Raw genomic sequence first — 17,279 nt, 5'->3', positions numbered from 1 at the left:
TTATAATAAACTAAGTTTTAAATATCTGTATATTTAAGGATCTTTTTATTAACTTACAATTACAAAGAATATATAACGTATTATATATAATGACTAGTATATATGACAGGAATTTATTTAGAAGCAAAATCTTATGATATTCTTAGGTTATATAAGACCAATTGTTAATAGTAGCATAAGTTGGAGCTTTATCACTAAAAGCTAAACGTTGCCCCTAAATTGCAAAAATAAATAACAATAATGTGAGTGCAATTATATAAATATATGTTTCCGAATTTAAAATTATTATCTTAATATTGCATATAACGTGGGCCTTTCTTTGAAAAGTACTTTAAAAATTTTGAAAATACACGCACGCTTTTGAGCACTAATTAAAAAAATTTAGGATCGAATGTAAATGAATTGATAATTTGTAATAGGAGAAAAATAGTAGTATCTATAATATTAGTGGTTGTCTATAAAACGCAAGATATACGGAACGTATCTCAAAGTATTTCGTTCAGTTCCCATTACACATTAAAACGGATCCACACAATCTGCAAATATCACTTAGGCAGCAGTGTAAGTCAGTTAAAAAAATAATGTGCCCTCTCCAGTCCTGTGCATATTCTTCACAGTGCCTTGCAGTGTGCATTTTACACTCTTTGAGACTGCGCGTTATGTACGACCACCGTCAAAACGATTCGATTTATTGTTATATTAAACTGTTACTACTCGGTGAAAAACTGGAATGATTTAGTGTTCGAAAGTGTTACAAATTAAATTGGATTTTATTTGATAATGTAAGTATAAATTGTTAACAAGCTAGTTATTGATCTGCACGTGTTTATTTTGTTTTATACAAATGTAATAGATTCGTTTCTTTTTTCTTATAATAATTATTTTATTTTTATAAAAAAGTGAAAACAAAAATTTTTTTTGGTTAATTTTGTTGTTGTTTTTTTTACCACATTTATGATTAAATTTTGTAATTTTTAATTTTTTTTTTAAAAACTTTCTCTATGATTTTAGTTAAATACAAAAAAACCATTAATTTCCTTATCCCTTTCATTGTATAGTTAATTTTTAGTTAATTGAGCTCATTAATAAAAAAAAAATCTTTAAAAAAATGATAATCATTTTATATTTTGTTACATTAGATTGTTATGTCTGTGCCGATTTATTATCTGATAAATATTAAGAATTAAAATTAATTTAAAAATGTTTGTACTTAAATTACTTTACCGCTGCATTTGCCACATTGCATTAGTAATGTTTTTGTGTATGATCACAGATGATCACAAATAATAATTATTTAGTTAATTGATTAACCAAAAAAGTTCATAATGGAATAAGTACAATATACCTGCATACTTGGAGAAGTGTGTATTACCTAATCATAAATAACATAAATGAGCCGTTGTTATAGGATTAGGTATTTGTTGATTTCTTATGAATCATATATTTACTAAGTATTGAACTCTTCTTCCAAAATATAGTTTTACAATATTCTCATATTTATAGTCGCTTAAATTAAATAACCCATTGGTCTTTGTTCTGGCAAACATTCCCTTCCAATGCATTATTTTTTAACTTCGATGACATTGAGCATTTATATCCATTTAACAGTATATAGATTTCATCTCGGTAAAAAAAAATGAGAACATTGCAATCCTTCTAAAAAATTCTATATGAAACTTACTCTATATGAAATCACAAAATATTAATAAACCATTACAAAATTAAAAATATCGTTTTTACATTTAGTATCTTAATTTATATTTGCCATTGTACATAATTGACAAGTTAATTTAATTTTAACTGTGCAATTCTAGTACTACGTGTAAACGGTATATCTGATATAGAAGGTATTTCTTTTATCTCTAGATTTTTGATGTCGGAACTATTTACTTTCAATGCGGAATTGGTAATTCGGACACATCAAGATTTTTCTTCTATTGCTAATATTCTATCATTTCTTGTACAAAATGTCTCTTGCAAATCTATAAATTATGTAAATAAACGTTAATTTTAAAACGGAAAAGAATAAATACGCGAAATAAGCATTTTGAATAATTTTATCAAAAATCGATTGATTTTATATCTTACCATTGTCAGTAATTTTATCAATTTTATTACTCAGTAAATCCAAACTTTCCAAGTCCATTTCTCATAAATTTCTATTGGTATAGAATTAATATTTGTTATATTTTTATCCTTTATTCTTTTACAACAATCATCATGTTGTACTTGATAAGATTTCAATCGAATGCGAAGGTGTATAGGCCGACTGATCGTCCTGGATCGTACTGGACTGGCCTCGGACCGTTACAGTTTAAATAATTGTTATTGGTCCATTGCTTATTTTGATTGTTCCTTGTGTTGTTTGTTTGATATTATTTATTATTTGTTCTATTAAATTGATTGCTTTGATTAAAATTCGTATTTATATTTTTTTGCCCCAGCAATCGGGACCAAACTGACCCTTTCATTAACAATTAATAGCATGTAGGTATATTAGTACTATTTTAATTTGTATGTACCTGTTTAATTTTAGGTCGGCTTCTACATTGGAAAACTTAATGACCTAATTAATATAATATGGGCATTTTTTTTTTAAATGTGCTATAATTATATTCGAATTCACTTTCACACGAGATTTAATTTCTTGTTCTTCAGAAATTACGATTGATTGTGTGATCTTAATAATATGTATGTAATTGCGGTTGAAGACCACTTATTAAAATATTTAAACCTTTTTTTTTTATTAAATCCACATTTGCTTCACGAGCTTCTTTAGTTAGCATTAAGTCTAATGATTTAATTAATTTTATGTTTTGACAACAGTTTTTGACTCTACTAGAATATCTTGAAATAGATTCAGTATTCCATGAGTTCAATTCTAACTGCCATTGTGCAAAAATTCGTTTTTCCGAATGATTCTCTAGAACCTGTTCTTTTAAGCTTTCTTGTGGGGCAAACGATCTATTTAATAAAATTGAACATGCTATCTCATGAACTGGAATTAAAAGTGCAAATAACATATGTTATTGCAATTATCAATAAATTTATGTTATAGATATATCAAACAACCATCAAACTAGTTACAGCTAATACAATATTTTACCTATACTGGTTAAAAGTAGAGACGATAGGTTTGTTATTTATTGGTTTATATTGCCTAATTTTAAATAGTTTTAAATATTTTGACGTCATATAATAAGAGTCATTATATAAGCTTACAAAATCTAGATATCTGTTAAAAACTTCGAGATAATGTAAGACATATACGTAAATTGGAAACTTATTTATATTCTGTTCACACTAGTAAAACATTCGAAATCGAAATTAGGTACAGTAATATCAAATTACCTAATGAATGTGACACTAGAGTTGGATACATAGCTACAGAACAATGGTACACAGCGATAATTATTAGATATTTGTTACGCCAAAGAAGATAATTGCTACATGAAACTTTAAGAATAAGGAACTTTCGGATATCTAATTACTTAATACTGGTATATAGAATATTTCAGACAGTTGAAATTTACATACCTAAATATTATATTACCAGCACAAACTTTGAGCTTAGAAATTTACTTTAATTCAATTTTACCACCTATAGATGTCGTATCTGACGATTGTTTAAAAAAAATAAGAGATAAAATATAGCTAGTATTCAATTTATACCAGTCAAAATCATGAAAAATTAGACTTAAAAAGTTTGGATCTAGCGAGTCATAAAATTGATAAAATTATGTCACTGATAGATAAAATAGAAATTTTTTTTAACGATTTTTAACGGTATTGACAATGGTTGTTTCGCGTATGTATTCTTTTCCATTTTAAATTTAATTTTTAATTACATATTTTATAGATTTGCAAAATACTTATGGCAAAGAAATTTCTTCTGTACAAGAAACGACAGAATATTTGCAATAGAAGAAGAAACAAAATCTTTTTGTCCACGAATTACTGTCGCATTGAAAGTAAATAGTTGTGACAATAAAGCTACACCTTTGCTGTTCGAACTATTTTAGTTAGAAGAAATACTTTCCACATCAGATACATCAAATATATTGTTACAAAGCACGAGTTACATAACCCTCTAAACAATAACACGGAACCTTAGGTTCAAGAAGTGCCGTAAACACGCGTGACCTTGAAGTTATTGATAGATTTTTGTGTACGGATTATAGATGTAAGGCCGGTTTAAAACGAATTATACCAATCGGTTTAAAACGAAAAAAACCGTTTAAAACCGAAAAAACCCATTTTTTTCGATTTTAAACGTTTAGTGTTGACGACTATGTTTTTCTTAAATATAAACACATTATCTATTCCAAGCGTAGACATTACCTAGCTAAGTTGAAAAACTATTACCTAGTTAACTATATTGGTTATTTTGAAAAGATTTATCATTCAGTTTCATTCGGTTTAAAACCAAACTCACACACTTGCACTTCTCACGCGGAGAGACGTCAAGATGCAACGTTGCCAGCTCGCCTACTCTACACCACACACACACATACATAGCGTGTTGCGTGCGGACATGTCAGTATTGCCAGTATTGTAAAAAAATGTACAAATTTGGATTCAATATAAAGGTACTCGTACCAAATATGTCAAACATTACTAAATAACTAAAATGTAATGAGCTGTTATAAAATTAGATTATTAGGTACCCGACTTTTTCTTGAAAGTAATAAAAAAAACTGGCTAATCTTACACAGTCCACTCGACAACATGATGATCATACAATTTCTTTATGATTTAGGTACATATTTTAATCTATTGTATGTAATATTGTTTCTTTATAATTATAGTACTTTATATGTAATATACTTACCTACATAGGTATAAACTGCATAGGTAACTAACACAAGACCAAGTATTGTCGATAATGATGTGTAAAAACACTGTTCTTATATTTTAGTAGGCGAGTTTTAAACCGTTTAAAAAGGTTTATTTGGGGTTTTAAACCGCCACTTTTGGTTTTAAACGTTTTAAATCGGCTTTTTTACATCTATAGAACGGATCTCGGAAATTCTAACCGAGTACTATCTCGAACTTACTATAACCTTCTCCGTAGTATAAATAGGTGTGCTCTCCATGTCGACAGTCAGAATCTAATGCATGGATCCTTCCGCTCCGTGAACTCAGTACCGAAGAAGCTGTAAAATCCCATTAAGATTTTTAGAAACAATACAATGGACAGTCAGTCCGCTTCGACAGCTCGTAGCGATCGCACGCTTCGTCCGCGCTCCTCTCGTAACCAACGCTGCCCGCTCGTGTCTGCCCCGGTCGACTACACCGCTCGCGCATTGGTTCGGTTCATGACAAGTGCCGTGCTCTTCGGTTTACCGCCCGCTCACCCGTCGCGTCTGTCATATTCCCACTTCGGAGCTCGACCCACGTCTCGCGCGGCTCGACTACTCCGTTCGGCCCCCGCGTAGGTCAATTGTTGCTAGGACAATTAGTTGCGATAAAGAACATCTTAACTAGGAATTTCTTGACTGCATTTTTTTTCATTCAATCAATCAATGAGTTAATTTTCGGACACAACTATGCCCGGAAACGGGGGCTAACCCCTTGTTGCACAACCGTTGCCCGGCATATACGGTGCCCAGATTGTTACGGTCGCCGATTGTTGTTGGGAAGCGACGCTCCGCATTCCTGCGCCATACACAAAGCCCGCCCAGCTCCCTGTCACTGGGCAGGAAGGCCACGTGTTCTGCATACGTAAGTACACTTCTTTTTTTTTCCTTTTCCTCTCGTACCCCTATCTTTGGTGGGACAGGGACTTTACGGGCAATTTATTTTTCACATAGTTATTTATTATTTCCATTCTCTCCTTTCGTTCTTCACATATTCTTACGTAAGTACACTTCAAATTAATAGTTCACAAATCAAACACATAACCTGTGTCTCCAGCAACTCACGGAGTTTGCTAAGAGGCACCCAGACCTGTGGGAAGTGCATCTCGCTTCCACACGTTTCGATACGGACTCCCCGCTTACCCCGATGGACCCGCCACACCCCGAGGGGTGCGACTCCCGCTTCCCTTCCTGCCTTTCCGTGCCCCACCGTAGTCCCAAGCGACCTCGGCTCGCGCTCGGGCACAGACACCGAGACCGAAATAGAGTTAGATAACTCCATGGATGATTTTAACCTTGTTAAGAGAAAACGTAAGAGGGCGCAACGCGCCTCCAAGGCCATCGATGCTGCCTCCTCGGGTGACGAATCACCCCCTCCCCCTCCCTGCCCGCGAAGAAGATCCTTAGCTTCAAGCCGGCCCGCCCCTCTCAAGAGGCTGCCCCGGCATCTGTAAAGCCTCCGCCGCCCATTATCTTACAGGACAAGAGCGCATGGACAAAGCTCGCCCTGGCTAGACAGCCAGAATATACCATGCCCGAAAGCGCAAAACACCGCGTAGGGCATTCGGATTCACCTTACTACGGTGGACCGTTTTCGCGTTTTAACACGCCACCTTGGTGCAGTGGGACTCTCGATCCATACCTATACCCTACCCGAGAAACGACTACTCCGCGTCGCAACCCGAGGCCTCCCGGTGAAAATCTCCTCAGAGGACATACTTGCGACTTAAAACAGCAAAATATTCCAATTGTCAGTGCGAAGCGTTGTCCAGCTCTCGCACCAAGAAACCTATCCTCCTGGTGATTCTCACCTTTGAGCTCACCGCAGAGGGAAAAGATCTTTGAGGTCAGGAAGATCTGCTCTCTCACGGGTCTCATCTTCGAAGCCCCTCATAAGAAGGGATTATTCGGACAGTGCCATCGCTGCCAACTTTACGAGCATTCTGCCCGTAACTGTTACGAACGACCGATGTGCGTCAAATGCCTGGACGATCATGACACCCAGGATTGCACTCGAACTGCCGACGCAGAGGAACCACCAGCGTGCTTACTCTGCCAAACGGCCAGCCACCCCGCTAACTACCGGGGCTGTGCACGGGCACCCAAGCGGCGGCCGACGGGCTTACCGCGGAGAACTTCGTGCGGGAGCCCTCGGCTCCGCCCATCCGAGGATCTCGACTTGCGCCCCGCCCACTCTCCCTCCCCTGCCCGTGTCAGCCTGGGCGAAGCCCCTGTACCTGTCCCGCGCAGAGACCCTAATGCTCCCGGCAGTCACACCCCCGCGCCGCAGCTTAGAGCCCTCTACGCTCGCTAAGAGCTTAGCCTCGCCCCCAGCGGGACCAGCTAACGGCCTTCTTTTTACGGGTAAACACTCGTGAAATACTCAAATTCAAAGCCGCTAAAGGTGGAACAATGCTGCTCGTACTCGCCGAGTACAAACACCTTATTAGGGCCATAGATGAGAACTTTCCGTAAGCCCTCTTCTACACATTCACGGACACTGATCCGCACCCTTTGGACTCTTGTTTGTCGTCGCTGAGCTTGAGTTTAAAGGTCGAATCAAACCCTCCTCCATCACTGTCGCTTACTTCAACATAGATGGTTTCAACTCGAAAAAAGACGAGATTGTGCAAATTCTAGTAAAACATAACATCGATATTTTTTTACTACAAGAGACGCATTTTAAACCTTATAAACGCGACCCGAAAATCGCGAATTATCATCTCGTTAGAAATGACAGTATCCCAAATAAGAGCGGTGGAACCTTAATCTATTTCAAAAGGTCCCTCCATTGCACACTCCTTACTCCCCCTCCACATGTCAATTTAAAACTCTCAGCATGTAGATTAGCCCCCGCAGGCCACCCCTCACTTATTTTATCTCCTCCTCTTATCTCGCTATCCAAAAAGCACTTCTCCCCGCGGATCTTATTACACTTACATTACTAGGTCCATCTGTCCTGATTGCAGGTAACTTCAACTGCAAACATGTCAGCTGGAACCCAGGTTGTACAAGCAAGTTAAATAGGTCAAAATTATAAAGATTTAAAATTTTAAATTTAAATAAAAGTAAGCACGACATTAACCGTGCTTGAGCCGCCTCCGCGCCGCCCGCGCGCCTTCCCGCAATGTTTGGGTCACAGCTGCGCGCCGTATTCGCACCATCTGCCCCGCACCTGTACACCGCAGCCAGGGCCAATAAGCTCAAGCATTATAACATTTTAAATAGGTCAAATTTTTTACATATTAAGATTTTTAAAATTTAAATAAGTAGAATAGTGGCCCTGTTTTAAGTTTATTTAAGTTTATATTTATAAATCAACATCGCCTTATTGCGCTAGGTTAAGATTAGACATAAATTTTAGACACAGGTACCTGAGGAATTAATTTTATTATCTGATATTGGCCCTTTTGCCTTAATATTAAGTTAAAACATTAACAGCGCCCTATTGCGCTTCAATTAGGTGTTTTCACCTACAAAAAAAAACATGTACCTGAGATTAGATTAGATGTACTATTATACACTATTGCTTTAGGTTTAGTAGGAACATTTATATATTTTTTTTAAGTTGACATTAACCGTTTTCTATAACCAAAATTTTAAAAAACTTGTCGAGTACCCCTAACAAAATTGAAAGAAAGTGAAAGTGATCCAAACCCCCACAAAGGCCGCCGACGCGTGCAAGGTGATCCAGGCAGGAGCCAGCATGGCCAGCAAAGCGAGCACCCTGCCCATTAGAAGCGTGAGGAAGAGTGTGGGGGACTAGAAACAGGGGCAGGTTAAGGCTAGGATCTCTCCCCGTAAAAAGACAGTGGCGCCGACTAAGCCGCTGGATCGGGAAGTGCCGCATAAGTCGACTGACGGGTCACCTTCAACTTCTGCTATTGCTATTTCAGGGACGGTGCGGCTCCAAATGGGGTCAAACTGACCGCCACGGAGCGAATTAAAGAAGGCCTGTCTAAGCAGTGCGAAGCGCGGCTTGGGCAGCTCAAGAAATTTAAAAATCGAAATTAAGGAGGAGGTGTATTGGTGAAGGAGACGGAAATCGAAAGCCTCAGGATGGTGACTGCCGAGCGCGCGGAGCTGCCGAGGGAGGGAGCAGCGGAGAAGGACGCCCCTCGACGGCGCTCAAGCGGTCGAAGCAGTCAAGGGATGGGGAGTCTGCCGACCTCCTTCTGAACAAATTGGAGAAGCATGAGAGGCTTATTGAAACCAACAGGAGGGAGATGGAGGGCCTAAGGAAGACTCTCAGAGAGGCCAGAACTGAGAGAAGGAAAGAGCCGCGGCCGTCCTACGCGAGCATGGCGGCTGCACCTGCGAAAGGGCTGTCACTGGGGAGCGAGGCAACGCACTTAGTAGCGGTATCGGCCGGGACAACAACGGGCGACGAGGTCCTGGCCAAAATAAGAAAAACACTGAACAAAATTTGCTGGACGGCGTCCCCGAGAGGGATCTGCGCTTGGAAGTCAGGTTCAGGTAGAGGGCGCGCAATGATCAGACGATACACGTAGTAATGCTCGTGTCCCCGCCCTTATGGAACAGGGTGACAGTTGCGGGTATGTTACACATCGACCTCCAGCGGGTGAGAGTGCAGGATCACTCCTCACTGGTACAATGCACCCGGTGTCTGGGTTATGGCCACACCAAGCGACTATGCACTAAGAGTGAGGATAGGTGCAGTCATTGTGGTGGCTGGCACCTTCGCGCCGAGCGCTTGTATCGGCCACAAGGGAAGCCTCCCGCCTGCCGGAACTGCTGTCAAAAAGCAGACTGGCGGGACCACGGGGCGTTTGACGAGGACTGCTCCGTGAGGAAGAGATGGGACGCAATTGCACGAGCATCCATAGCCTATTGCTAAGAGCGCCGCGGTGAACCACCGTAGATCTCAGAGGCGCCACCGGTACCGCGTTGTGCAGTTGAACCTGCAAAGGTCCGAGCTCGCCACAGCCGAACTGTTATGCAAAACGCTGAAGAGAGACTGGGCATTCGCATTGGTTCAGGAGCCGTATATCGGCGCCATTGGTGAGATGCGACAATACCCGGGGACAAGGGTAGTACAATGCGTTGCCCGAGATAACGGCGAGGTTGTGAAGGCAACAATAGTACTATTTAACGATACCATCGATATCACTCAATGTCCCCACCTTACGTCTGGAAACGTTTCTGTGGCCAGACTGAAAATTGAGGCTTGGGAGATAAGGGTGGTATCAGTCTACCTGGAGCCAAACACGCTAATCGAACCATACCTAGACCGGATCGGTGTGGCTGTGGAGGGCTTAGGGACTGCCAACGTGGTGCTGGGTGGAGACGTCAACGCCCATAACACCTGGTAGGGTAGCCGGTCCACAGACCGGAGGGAAGTCGAAACTGCAGCCGTACTTTATCAACTGGGGTTGCATGTGTTAAACCATGGGTCTAACACATGGGGGTTTAGACCAGCGATATTCCCATCGACCCGAAAGTCATCCTAGCCCTCTTCGCGGATGACACTGCGCTCTTCGACTCAGGCAAACGCGCATCCACCCTCACACATCACTTCCAACGCGCAACCAATCAACTAGGCTAATGGTTTCGTAAGTGGCGCGTAGGCGTTAACCCTGACAAAAGTCAGGCGATCGTCTTCAAACTATCTCGCCAACTTAGACGTAGATTTAGCCAAAATCCGTGCGTCATATATCCTGTATGAAAAGCGTAAAATACCTAGGGGTTACCTTTGACACTAGACTCCTATTCCAAAAGCACATTAACCTCGTCGCAAAAAAAGCCTGCACCATACTGTTTAGGCTTTACCCCCTGCTTAGCCCCTTAAGTAAGCTGTCCCTCAGACACAAACTCCTCCTCTATAAGACCTGCGTAAGACGTATTCGCTTACGCAAGTTTAGTCTTCGCCCACGCCCGGGTACACATACTCCAACCCCTACAGACGTTACAGAACCGCTTCACCCGGCTTTCAACCGGCGCCAGATACTTCCAAGGTAACATCGACCTCCACAGTGACCTCAAACTCGAAACCGTCCAAGAGTTCTTCCAGGCATGCTCAAAGGCATATTTCGCGAAGGCCTCTTCCCACCCCAACCCCCACATAGCGAACTCCTCTCGCTACTCTTCCAGCACCTCGTAAGGCGTCCTAAATCACAACACTTCCCACCGTCCGTTACGTAAACGGCGTCGGCCTCCCGCGCCGCCGCCGCTAACAGCGTAGGCAATCTGAGGTAGGATCAGTATCCTAAGATTGCCGAGTGGTCCACGCTGCCCTCCACACTTAACTCCCCATTTAGCACACGATTAGTAACACTGACTCGACTGACTTAAGCGCGCTAGCCGCGAGATCTGCTGGCCGACTGTGTCGCGCGGGGTTTATGCCCTCGGGGGACCCGGCTGGGTGTACCTCGCTGCTACTGCCTCGCCTCCACTACCTTGCTGTGACTTCCTCGTCCTCCAGTCGAGTGCTAATGTAGGTTCGGAAACCCGAAAACTTTAATTTTATATAGTTCACGGACCCCTCCGTTCCGTGAACTCGTTTCCGATGAAGCTGAAAAAGCCGCAAGGCTATACGCATTTTTTCGGACGCGTGGTTAGTGTAATTAAATGTATTAAACCTCTTTTGCCACCCTGACAATGAGTTATCGCTATGCGAGTTTTACTTTTTTATATAACAAAAAGTTTGTCAAGATGGAAAAAAGGAAGAAGACAAAATTTTATTCGGGAAGGACCGAATTTATATTCGGGAGGACGCAATGATATTTGGAACGTCCGAATTTATATTCGGGTGGACGAAATATTATTGGAAAGACCGAATTTTATTCGGGAAGACGGAGGGAGTATTTTTCAGAATAAATAAGACATGCGTTGGTAAGGCATGTGTGGGCGCACGAAGTGCGCACGGGCAAAGGAGAATATGACATGCGCTGGTGAGGCATGCCAACACATGCCACGGAGTGTGCGCGTGTGGAGGAGTAACGAACATGCGTTGGTGAAGGATGTGTTGGCGCACGGAGTACGCGCGTGAGAAGTGCATAGCAAACGGTCACAGGCCTCACGTGGCTAGATTCTTGCACGATGATGGTTGACTTATCCATCGCCTGGGTAAATTGCACAAACCATTGGTAGATTGAATTGTATTATGAGATGATGTATATCGAGAGATAGATTAAAGACCGTGTTGAGATGATGGTGGTTGTGACGGGTCTGCAGGGGTGAGTGTGGAGGACCCTTCCGGATCAGTGATCCGGCCGTGTTTGATGATAGCCTAGGACGACGGGCCTACCTGATTTACACGGAAGCCGTGCCCGGGTTTCTGGGACTCCTGAGTAGGACTGGGTGTCCTAGGTAGAGGCCGATATGCTTGAGACCGTGTTTCGCTATCGGTGTTACTCTGTAGTGATATGAATTGATAGACATCAGTATCTGGAGTGTAGTTGGCAGTGGGCGTGCCCGTCCTGTGGGGGCCGTGCACCGTTTGGTGACTCCCAGGTGCGTTTCGTGGGTCAGTACGGGTTCAGTTACATGTGTTAGGTCTCGATTTCTCGGTATACATCAACGTGCCTTTGTCGCCAAATTGATTTTCTATTTAAACCTAAAGTTGAAATGCGAAGCAGATTGATTGTAGATTACACTATTTATGTCAGTAGTCTTAGTGTAGTGTGTTATACAGTGTAAGATGTATGGCGGCGACAACATTGTTTATAAATTAAGATACGTAATGTGAAAACGATATTATAAATCCTTGTAATTGTTTATGAAAATTTTGTGATTGTGTAATGAATAATTTTCATTTAGAAATTGTTTAACGATACTAAAAATAATTAAACCTTGTTTATTTTCTTAGAGGGAAGCATTGTATGTTTTCATATTTTTCTACCTAAATTATGTATATATACTATTAAATTGATATAAGTACTCGTAATAATCCAAGCTAAAAATAATATATTGGAAGTGATTGTTGACCGGAATGAATCCCAATGGTATCCCAACAGTATTGAATTGATGTTTGTATAATAATTTAAGCGAATATAAATAGTTCTCCAACCTTTTGTAAAGTCAGTCCGTTCGTTCGATTTGATTCGATTTTACGCCTAGGTGATCTTCCTTTGCAATAAATATTATATATTTATTGCGACGCTGTGCGATTTTCATTTTCATGCCCCCTTTCTTACCTTCGAACATTACAGAATCACCAAACCTCTATAAATATGACTGCACTGTACAATATTTTTTTTTTTTATTACAGATACATTTTTCTAATAATGAACACGCCAGTCTCACCAGAGAAAGGTAACGTAATAATAAAATTTACTTTCTAAATGCAATATTTTATAGTAAAATGCTAAACCAGACATTTTTTGTATATTTCTCAGATACTCTTCTTCTCATGACAAAATATAATTTTCGGAATCCATATAACGTTGAAATAATTTTTGACGAAGACGACAATGATGAGAATAATGTAAAAACTTACGATGGTACGAAAGAAACAATTTTTTTTGGAAATGACATGACCGTAAGAAGAAACGAATTTGAAATAAATCAAGTAGCTAAAAACATGGCATACATATTGGATGCTTATATAAGAATCTCCAATACACCGTGTCACGGACAGTCAATAGCACTCAAACAACAATATTTGAAAATCAAATGTCACTCCTTTAATAGATGTTTAGCCATATCAGAGACTTTATTAGTACCACAAGAGAAAAATGAATATTTGATTAATCTTATCATAATCAAGACCATACGATTTTCAAAAGAAAAAACTCAGTTTTTTCACCAATACATAAGAACCCTTTATGAGGAATTATTATGTTGGACGAAAAAAACACTAAACACTAAAACAAAAGATGTATCTGACTATCGATTATACGATGACTCTCGTTTGAGTTCAAACAAAACTTCTAATGACTTAAAACTGCCCAGTCCTGACCATTTTTCTCAAAATACAAATACAATAAACTTATTTTCATGTGGTCCACCTGGATATGAAATCACTATAAATGTTGATCGTAATGTACTTGAAAAAACTACTTCCCTTTTAATTAATTCTGAGCAATCACATACAAATAAAGAAAAAGTATCACAAATTTCCAACAAGACCACAATTACTAGAGAAACCACGTCTGATATAATCAACAGTGTTCCTTTGAGTACCTACTATAATCACAGTTCAGAAGTAACAAATACTTTTCCGATTAATAATAACAATGATAATTTGACTATGCGGACCGATCGACAAGGTATTTCCAGATGTTCCATTACAGAAGAAAGCGGGTTCATACGTCCGATGACCGTTACCCCTCGAACAGAAAATACGGTATATATTTTTGTTATTGTATTACAAATCTCATTAATCAATAATTATATTTTGCATAAATTTAAGGTTTTCTTTTTCAGAAACTTCCCTCCAAGCACCAATCTCCGCAATCTACTAAAAAGACACCGCAGAACGTTGGTTTATGTTTTGTTTGTGGAAAAAAAACGACTCTATTGTGTTTAGGCTGTTGTAAATATTTCTATTGCAGCATTGATTGTCAGGTAAAAAATCCATACATTCGACATAATAATTCTAGATTATTTGAGAAAACTTTAATAAGAACACATAGCCCCTTTTCTTTAAATACGCTTTTAATTTTTGAAGAATAATGAAGATGGTTTAGATAGATTTTAATATTTGAATATTTTGTTATCTGTATTTCCTCGCATAATACATTCATTGCTATTAAGCATATTAATGTGAAATCTGTAAATTTTGTTCGTTTTACAAACAAGCGCGAAAATATGTAGAAATGTGATTACACAGATCGATTCTTTTGTGTTTAAGCTTTCTTTATTATAAACTAATTTATTCGTGATTTATTCATTCATTATCTATTTCTCTTTTTTCAGACCAGTGATTGGAGGACACATAAGTTAGTGTGTAAAAATATTTCAAATATGAACTGAAGTCGATATTTGCAACTACTAAATTCAATTAACATTTTAAATTTTGTAGTATTATATATTTTTAGATTTAATGTATATTGTAATTAAAAAAAAATATCAATTCATTCAACGAACAATGAATAAATAATATATTCTGGGAAGATATTTTTGAAATTAAATTCTACTAAAAATTTTCCTTTTATTTCCAAGTAAATACAATATTAACCTTAAAATAAGCTTTACGTAGGTTTTAGTTTTGGTAATAATAATAAATAACCTTAACATAGCCACCAATTTTAACCAACAATTGTTTGATTAACCTAAAAAGGATAGTATCATAGTTCTGTGGGGACAAAGGTTAATATATCTCCTGTTATCCCTAACTCGGGATAATTAATAGATGAGAGTTTGCTCCGAAGCTAGATGCTGCTTAGTGAGGCTTGGTTTTCATAGAAGAAGGCGCTGGAAACTGAACTTTCAGGCGAGTGGCTAAAACCAACTCAATCTCGATCGAGATTATTGTTATTGTAAATAAATATTAGCTGCACCGCATTGAGCGTTCTACCGCCTCATAACCAATAAGCTGTAAATGATAACCGGCAATATGGTTTTTTTTTTGGTTTTTTCTCGTACCCCTGTTTTGTTTGGGACAGGGACTTTATTTACAAATATCTTTTTCATGGTTTTGTCTTTATTCTACACTCACTTTCATTCTTCTCAATTTCTTTTATTCTTTCCTTTTATCCTTCACAATATCTTACAATTTTTTTCTTTCATTCCGTCTTGCTTTCATCGTCTTTCTTTCCTTTCCTCATCTTTTTTACTCTTAGGTGGCCAGGTACAATTTTATTTCTTATCTTTTTTTTATTCTTACATTTCCATCATTATCTATTACAGATTTGTTTAGATTAGACTTTTTTCTTTTACATGTGTTTATATATGCATTTTTGTTAAAGTTTTCCTATTTGGTTTTATTATTTTTTATTGCATTGCTTACCACCCTGCGAGCAAACGATAGAAATGATTGGCGAAGGTTGTCGTCGCCCATCATTAAGGTGATGCTTTCTGTGTCTATTTTCATTTTAATCGACGTTTCCAGGGCACTGCGCATCCTTGCATGTGCGGGACAATAGGCCACAAGGTGGGCCACAGTCTGGTCCACGCCCGGTTCACAGTAGCACGAGGGGTCCTCCTTGAGCTTGAACCTGTGAAAGTACTCAGAGAACCCCCCGTGCCCCGTGAAGAGCTGGGCCAAGACTGCGTCCACCCCGACTTTGCGGAGCACGCGATAGGACTGCGTGGCATTCGGGAAAAATATCCTCGTTACCGAAGCCGTCTCTCCTTCCACATACCTCCTATTCCATTCGTCGAGCGTTTCCAGTCTAAGCTGCCGCTTGACGAATGAGATGGGGCATTCCTCATATACAGGTTTGCATTTACTCTTCAGGGCCGCGTCCTTGGCCAACTGGTCCGCCCTCTCATTACCTTCCGCCCCTGCGTGCGCTTTCACCCAAAAGATACTTACATCCTTACCTTTCTCACGAGCTTTCTTAACATTTTCTTTCACTCTTAACGCTTGGGGATGGAGGGTGTCAGGTCTCGCGACAGTCTGGAGGGCAGATCGCGAGTCGCTTAGTATGGCGCATTTCTGCGCTGACCCGCTGGCCGCGTACCCCGTTCCTTCCGCTAAAGCCAGCAGCTCTGCCTGGTACACGGTACAGAAGCCGCCCAACTTGAGTTTTTTACTATACTTCTGTGCGGCGCCCTGCATGACATAGAATGCCGTGCCCACTTTGTCCTCTATGCGGCTGCCGTCGATATAAATTACCTGATCGGCAGCCGCGGCGGCAAGCTGAGCAGCCTTCTCACCTGCCTCCAGGCAGGAGAACTCCTCACCGATTTGCTCAGACGGGTGTGGTAGCTTCAAGAAGCTTGCCGGCAACTCCAGTTCCCGGTCCCTCACCACGTGCCGAGAGAAACCTCGCTTTATTTCAAATAAACGGGCTGCTTCTTGGACTCGTAGATCCAAAGGAAGCAGCCCGGCAAGGATGAGGGCCGAGTGCAGGGACGCAGTCTTGTGGGTCCTCGCAATTTTTTGCGCGAAGCCCCGCTGGACCGCGGCCAACTGCCTGCAAACCAGCAGCTTCCTAGCCGCCGGCGCCCATACACTCGCCGCATACAGAATTATCGGCTCCAGTACCGCCAGATACATCGTTCTGATCACCTCCGAGTTCAGACCCTAAGATACCTTTGCAGCCCTACACAGCAGACGATAGAGGCCCTATGCCCTCTTGCTCACGTTCTTCACATAGATGTTGAACGTGAGCCTATCGTCAACTGTGAGGCCTAATAAGGACCTCCCTAGTCCGGCCAAGCGGCTCACCTCCCATGCTCAGCAATGGGTAGTCATACTTCAGCTTATTGGTTAACACCATCACCTTTATTTTGTGTGGTGCAAACCTCAGCTTGTTTTTGACTCCCCATTCATGCACATGGGCGAGAACC

General features: G+C 40.3%; 1 protein-coding gene and 1 long non-coding RNA gene across 3 annotated transcripts; one reads left to right on the top strand and one right to left on the bottom strand.

Annotated features, from left to right (window-relative positions):
- The first annotated feature begins 659 nt into the window (after nt 1–659).
- LOC137933531 (uncharacterized) lies at nt 660–14,895 on the top strand. 2 transcript variants are annotated; one of them, XR_011109128.1, is made up of 5 exons: nt 660–782; nt 13,090–13,133; nt 13,217–14,166; nt 14,247–14,387; nt 14,739–14,895. It is a non-coding gene; the product is annotated as an uncharacterized lncRNA (long non-coding RNA). The 2 variants fall into 2 exon arrangements; XR_011109129.1 differs by lacking the exon at nt 660–782 and adding an exon at nt 5,258–5,724.
- A 298-nt stretch (nt 14,896–15,193) lies between these two features.
- On the bottom strand, nt 15,194–16,986 carry LOC137933468 (uncharacterized). Its single transcript, XM_068777425.1, has 2 exons — nt 15,980–16,986; nt 15,194–15,263 (listed from the first exon to the last, which is right to left on the bottom strand). The coding sequence occupies exons 1-2, from the start codon at nt 16,984–16,986 to the stop codon at nt 15,194–15,196; spliced, it is 1,077 nt and encodes a 358-aa protein (XP_068633526.1).
- Nucleotides 16,987–17,279: the final 293 nt, after the last annotated feature.

This window comes from Battus philenor, unplaced genomic scaffold (genome assembly GCF_028537555.1).
Source record: "Battus philenor isolate CCGP_79_NKW_IND1 unplaced genomic scaffold, ilBatPhil1.0.hap1 SCAF_13, whole genome shotgun sequence".
NCBI lineage: Eukaryota > Metazoa > Arthropoda > Insecta > Lepidoptera > Papilionidae > Battus > Battus philenor.
Note: the sequence above shows the minus strand (reverse complement) of the source record. Positions and strands in the feature narration are given on the sequence as shown.

Coding starts and splice junctions, on each gene's coding strand:
- LOC137933468 (XM_068777425.1), bottom strand. CDS start 16,986: ATGTATCTGGCGGTACTGGAGCCGATAATTCTGTATGCGGCGAGTGTA. Junction 15,264..15,979: donor TTCTCTGAGTACTTTCACAG/GTTCAAGCTCAA, acceptor AGTTGGTTTTAG/CCACTCGCCTGAAAGTTCAG.